Source organism: Octopus sinensis, linkage group LG17, assembly GCF_006345805.1.
Source record: "Octopus sinensis linkage group LG17, ASM634580v1, whole genome shotgun sequence".
NCBI classification, from domain to species: Eukaryota; Metazoa; Mollusca; class Cephalopoda; order Octopoda; family Octopodidae; genus Octopus; species Octopus sinensis.
In genome coordinates, this window is record NC_043013.1 from 50390634 (window position 1) to 50398133 (window position 7500).

The following is a 7500-nucleotide window of genomic DNA, read 5'->3' on the forward strand; positions in this document are numbered from 1 at the left end:
GAACTCAAAATGTAGCAAGGGTCGAAATATCACTAAGCATTTCGTCCAGTGCGCTCACGATTCTAATAATAATAATGTCAGCTGTTTGTATTTCGTTACTTCACTAGTCTATGCATTTATATATACACACATACATATAAGCATACACGAATACACGCATACATAATATACAGGAGTCACTCGACTAAATGCGGTGCTCCAGCATGGCCGAAATCAAATGCCTGAAACAAGTAAAATAATAAAAGAATATATATATATATATTTACATATATATATATATATATATATATATATATATATATATATATGAAATTAATATAAACAGCAGTTTACAATGTTTCACCAAAAAGGAGAATTATAATTGGCATGTGACTAGTGTTACAAAACACCTACATTGCTAGAAATAAGAGCTAAACCGCTCTAATGTTGTAGTTAACGCACCCGAATGAAAACATATATATTAACAGCGGCCATAATCGTCCTAAAAGTGCCGATCGAGAATTCTTAATACTGACGTTAGTTTCAGCAATTTCCGTTGCCTCATCAGTTAAGAAATAATTTTACTCCTGGTTCATTTGAGTGCTAGACAGGTCCTTGAATCTGTTTTGGAATAAGTTCTTTTGTGGTTCTTTTGTGTCCATTAATAAACATTTTATTCTGTAATGTTTGCTGCCAAATTACAGGTCTTTTGGTCAAAGGCTCAATTTAAACTATAACTTAATTGGTATCAAATATCTGTTTAATATTCACAATGATCACTTTGAAAGTTTGATTAGAATAATGCACATCGATAATGGATGCGTGAGTGCTTGTCCGTCGCTTCAGTTCGTTAATTTGTTTCTTGACGTCTTGTGCAGCTACTGTTTTCACAATCCACCCACTATTTTTTCATCGTGAAACTTTTGAATTGAATTCATTCTCTTTTTACTCTTTTACTCGTTTCAGTCATTTGACTGTGGCCATGCTGGAGCACCGCCTTTAGTCGAGCAAATCGACCCCGGGACTTATTCTTTGTAAGCCCAGTACTTATTCTATTAGTCTCTTTGGCCGAAACGCTAGGTTACGGGGACGTAAACACACCGGCATCGCTTGTCAAGCGATGTTGGGGGGGACAAACACAGACACACAAACATATACACACACATACATACATATATATATATATACGTCTGGCTTCTTTCAGTTTCCCTCTACCAAATCCACTTACAAGGCTTTGGTCGGCCCGAGGCTATAGTAGAAGACACTTGCCCAAGGTACCACGCAGTGGGACTGAACCCGGAACCATGTGGTTAGTGGTTAGTAAGCAAGCTACTTACCACACAGCCACTCCTACGCCATTGTAAATTAATTGAAACATCTTCAGGAAATATTCTCATAATGGAAGCTCCCCTTTCTTCCTTTACTTTCGCTCTCAAAGGGCTGGACGAAATCTTTGCTTAAATGTTCAAAAAAAGCCATTCAGATTTTTCCTGTCTCAAGATGCAAATTTCAAAACTATGTAGAAAAGTAGCGAAAAATTTAAATATATCTTACGTCTGCTTTCGAGGAATTTATTAAACAAAGAAAAATAAAATTTAAGAAAGCCTTGATGCATTCACAAAGAAAACAAGTATCTCCTTGTGTCAAATACGAACGGGAACGCCGCATCAAGGAATAAACTCACAACAGGCAACACAGAAACATTTATTTATACAAGCTACAGACATTTGATTGGTTATTATTTATAAATGATTATATTTGATTAAAGCATTCGTTTTTGCCGAAATTAATCATATTATGGCTCATTTAACACAAAAGAATATTTAAATCAGATCTCATCATTAATGTAGTAGGATAATCAGACGTCAAAATGTTGTTTATGTGTGAAATAGACTTACATTTACTCTGTTAAACGATTGCACACTTTCGGGAGAATTTGAAACGTTAAAACGAGGTATATATATATTATATATATATATATATATATATATATATATATATATATATATATATATATATATATATATCTATATATTTGTTGAAATAGAAATATGAATTTTCTTGTTACAGATTATTCAAAAGTTTAACCGATACCTGGGTAGCAAAAATCACAGCAGAAAATACACGGTTGGAGATAAGACCATTTGGTGTTGCAACCGTGCGTTGGTGCGGATAATTGAAGTTTAAAATTATTATTGAATGGAAGAAATGGAGTTGAACGAAGATTGTACAGAATTCCTTTTATTACATTCTACACATGTTTCAAAGGCCACAATATGGTACCCTTATTTAATCAGAATTTGGAAATTTGTGGACTTTGAAACATGTGTAGAATGTAATAAAAGGAATTCTGTACAATCTTCGTTCAACTCCATTTCTTCCATTCAATAATAATAATAATAATAATATATATATATATATTTATAATACAAAATAAGAAAATGGAGAAACACACCTTAATCAATAATCAACTACCAGATAATACCCAATCACATAATTTATTAAACCACTACACATGCACATTAAGGTCAAACATAATAGTATAGAACAGCATTTATGTATTAACTTTGTTGGGTGCTTTACTGGCAGTATATTGGATATATGTTATCCCATGGTGGGTTGCACTCACAACCCCTATCTCAATTTATATATATATATATATATATATATATATATATATATATATATATATATTATAGATATACTGAGCTAAAGGATTATGAAAGCAGAGGATCAGCAGAATCATTTGCTCACCAGGCAAAATGTTTAGTGGTATTTAGTTCGCCATTACATCCTAGGTAGAAATTCCATCGAGGTAGACTTTACCTTTCATCCTTTAGGGATCGATAAAATAAGTACTAGCTAATGAAGTACGTTCTAGTTGAGCACTTAGCCTCGGCCCAGAACTTGCTGTCTTTGTGCAAAAAATATAAAACTAATATTTATTCCGGTTAAGGGGGTGAGCTGGCAGAACGGCTAACATGCCGGAAAAATGCTTAGCGGCATTTCGTCCGTCTCTGTTCTGAGTTCAAACGCTGCCGGGCATCAGTGTTACATTTCATCTCTTCGGGTCGATAAAATAAGTACCACTTGAGCCCTGGGGTCGATGTTATCGACTAACCCCTCCCCTCAAAGTTGTTGGCCTTTTGTCAAAATTTGAAACCATTTTCGTTGTTGTTATTGTGTCTGTTATTGTTGTTGTTGTTGCTGTCGTTGTTTTGTTAAAGTTGCTTTGTGGTGAAGGTTTGTCCCAGCAAGGAAATCGACCAAATTTCCTACTTCATTATCCATCTCAACAGACAACAGATGGCGAGCAGAAAGACATCCTTTGAAAAGAAATGCATTTTCTATAAAACTTTAGAGCGTTTTATGAGAAATCCTCGTTTCTTTTCATTTAAATTTATTCAACTTGTTTTAATTATTTCTTTGAAATGAAGTGGTTAATAATACTAAAATAAACCATTCTGAATACAATAGGGAAAGAGAGAGAGAGAGGGGGTGAAGAAGGAGCGAGGGAGTGAAAGGGAGAAGGGGAGGGAATTGTAAAGACTTGTATATATATATATGAATATATATATATATACACACACCACATACGTAAACTTAACACTCATGAACACGCGTACACATACACCCACACAAAGTAATATAAGTCCTACTCTCACAAACATGCACCCCCCCACACACACATGCAAATGCAAGCACATGAGCATGGGGGATGCGATGGGACGAGTCGATTACATCGACTCCAGTGTTTCATTGGTATTTAATTTACTGACCCCGAAAGGATGAAAGACAAAGTCGGCGGAATTTGAACTCAGAACGTAACGGCAGACGAAATACCTATTTTTTTACTACCCACAAGGGGCTAAACAAAGAGAGGACAGACAAAGGGATGAAGTCGATTACATCGACGTCATTGCGTAACTGGTACTTATTTAATCGACCCCGAAACGATGAAAGGCAAAGTCGACCTCGGCGGAATTTGAACTCAGAACGTAGCGATAGACGAAATACCTATTTCTTTACTACTCACAAGGGGCTAAACACAGAGAGGACAAACAAGGACAGACAAACGGATTAAGTCGATTACATCGATCCCAGTGCGTAACTGGTACTTATTTAATCGACCCCGAAAGGATGAAAGACAAAGTCGGCGGAATTTGAACTCAGAACCTAACGACGGCGAAATACCTATTTTTTTTACTACCCACAAGGGGCTAAACACAGAGAGGACAAACAGGGACAGTCACACGGATTAGGTCGATTACATCGACCCCAGTGCGTAACTGGTACTTATTTAATCGACTGCGAAAGGATGAAAGGCAAAGTCAGCCTCAGCGGAATTTGAACTCAGAACGTAACGGCAGACGAAATACCGGCTAAGCATTTCGCCCGGCGTGCTAACGATTCTGCCAGCTCGCCGCCTTAATAATAATAATAATAATAATAATAATAATAATAATAATAATAATAATAATAATAATAATGATAATAAAATTCGTATTGTTTTAGGCCGTTTTCAGTGAAATTATGAATAAGGAGAAGGATTGACTTATGAAAAGAATGTAGGGATTGGGACATGGTGGGGTAGTGAGGGGGGAGAATAGGAGAGAAGGGGAAGGAAAGGATGGAGGGGTGATGAGTAGAGTGTTTGGTTGTAGGGGTCGGGTGGGATAGGGAGATGGGGCTCTTCACTTTCACCGTCTTCCCTAATCTTACTATATCTTCCTTTCTCTCAGCCAAACACACACACACACACACACACACACACATACTACTATACACAAACGTACATCATGCATTCACGTAAACTTAACACTCACGAACACGCACACACACACACATATATACACACACACACGCACACTCACACACACTCACACATACACACACACCTAGTCCTTATGGACTTCACACTCCTGAAATACTCTACGCCCATCTTACACTCATAACTCGCGTACGCACGCACATGCACACACACACACACACACACACACAAACCCATATGAACACACACATACACACACAAACGCACACACGCACACATATACGCAAGCAAACACACGCAAGCAGACACACATGCGCGCAAGCACACACACACATACGCGAATACACACACACAAACACAAACACAGTACTCCCACACTCTCCACATTACACACACCCATACAAGCCTCTGCTTCACCCCACCCCATACGCCTCTCATCCATAGCAAATACACACACACACACAGACTCTCTCCCAACACACACACTCTCTCTCCACACACACACACACACACAAATACAAACACATTGTTTTCAATTGAAGTGAAACCTCTCTCCTTGTCGCTCTGTTCGGGCTCTTTCAAATTCAACGACAGAATTCTTTAAAATCGACCATTCTCTCTTACTTCTTCCATTTCTTTCCTTTCGTTCTTCACTTTCTCTCTTTGTTTCATTCAAAACCTTACCGATTTACGCCATTACCATTATTGCTATTTTAATTATTATTATTATTATTATTATTATTATTATTATTATTATTATTATTATTATTATTTGATATGATTTCATTTGTGTCAAGGAATTTCTTTTTTTTTTGCCCTTTTTTCTTCTTTTTTCTTTTTACTGATTTCCATAATTTTAGTTTTGGAAACTATTTTAGTTTTTAAAAATCTATTTTCGATTTGGATATTTTCATCGATGCAAAGAAAGCGACGAGAAGGAACGCAACTAGCTGACTCGAAAGGATTTTGGCTTATCGTATTAAGAACCAACGGTTCCACGGTTCATTTCCCAGTATTGGCACCAATCAGGGTACCTTATAAATGTTATTTAATACTTAAAGGGAGTCAGTCCCATCTAGATCAGTGGTTTTCAACCAGGGTTCCGCGGAACCTTAGGGTTCCGCCAGTACAGTCCAGGGGTTCCACAAGAAGTTACAGAACTGCTAAAATCGGCAGTAATTTTTAATTCTCCTGTGCAGATATGTGTGCATAAGACTATTAAATTATTGCTCAGGGGTTCCTCGAGCCAGTGGAATGTTTCCTTGGGGTTCTTCTCCAGGAAAAAGTTTGAAAAGCACTGATCTAGATACATGTGAGGGTCAGTTTCGTTTATTCAGATTTCTGCACTTACGATTTGCCACGCAGTCTTCTCTTTCAAATTTTTCTACGTGCAAAGAAAATTATGAAATTCTAGGGTTTTCATCATCATCGTAGTCATCATCATCAACAACTACAACAACACCAAAATCGTCATCATGTTCATTTAACTCATGCTGGCATGGGTTGGACGGATTTGCAAAATCCAGTGAGTCATAGGTCAATGCCAAGCTTCAGCGACAACTTTGGTATGTTTCTTTTTACGACTGGACCCACCCCTTTATGCCAACCATCTTATAATGTGTACCGGGTGCTTTTTTGCCGGGTCATCAACACTAGTGAAGTCACCGAGTAAGTTGCAAGACAGAAAATGAATGGGAAAAAGGTAGATTCCCCCATGACTAAGGGCGACGGGGGTTATTTGTAAACGGGGTGGGGTGGCTTTATACCAGGTGCTGAGAGGTTAAAGCATGAGGACATGTGTCTCCTCTTGCCATAGAGGAGACACATGGCCACCCCACATTATGTGAGGACGAGTAGTAGTAGCTGGGAAGAAGGTAAAGATGGTAGGGATAGGTTCTAGAGCAAACTTTTAAGGTACAAGAAGGTGAGCATAAGAGAGGATAAGGTCAGTGGATTGGGAGAAGGGTAAAGAGAATGGGTAGATTCACAAGATTGTGAGAAGGGAATAACAGATGATTAAAGAAGAGGTTAGAGAAAGATTTCCCCAATGATATTGCAGTCAGGAGTTCTTGTATAGGAGTTCTTGTCATGTAAGTACCATCATTTGAATAAACAATTATTTCTACTCTACTTTATGTCATTGAGTACTTTGCCTTAAACTGTGGTTTCCTCGCTTTTTGTTTTTTCAAACGAGTATTTTATAACAGTAACTGTGATAGTTGACCAAAATTGAGAGTATGATAGAAGAAGGCTTGCTCTTCCTTCCGTAGAAGATAAAATTCAAATCGGACCATGTTAACACCAAAAATTAGTTACATCAAAAAGGTGCTTTTTTTCTATGAAAATCCTTATTTTTTACGATTTTTTGACAGCTGTGTCGCCATTTTTCGGTGTATTTCAACCAGAAAAATGTTCACTTAAAGAGATTAACAAGCTACATAATGCAACAATTTTTACTTTTCAAAAATTCCAGTTCTAAAGGGTCAAAACAAACCCGAGCAACGCCGGCGATACTACTAGTTTAAAAATGAAAGGAAAGCGGCGATTGCACAGAATGCAATATAGATTGAAAAAATTTCTTATTACATGTTTGTGTTAACTATAACAATACATTTTGATAGAAATGCTTCCTACTCACATGTTGGTATTAACTGTAGCTGTTAGCCATTCGCCAGCAAGCCCAATTATGTCAAGTCCAGACGACAGTTGGTTTAGGAAACGTGGGTGCCCTGTTTAAAAACGGAAGAAAT

At 37.3% G+C, this 7500-nt stretch overlaps 1 protein-coding gene across 1 annotated transcript in view; it reads right to left on the reverse strand.

Moving 5' to 3' along the window:
- Window positions 1-7500, reverse strand: part of LOC115220799 (glutamate decarboxylase 1-like) — a 150994-nt gene that overhangs the window by 82167 nt on the left and 61327 nt on the right. Inside the window, 1 exon segment of the mRNA XM_029790949.2 lies at window positions 7389-7479. Coding sequence (XP_029646809.2) covers window positions 7389-7479 — 91 coding nt within the window.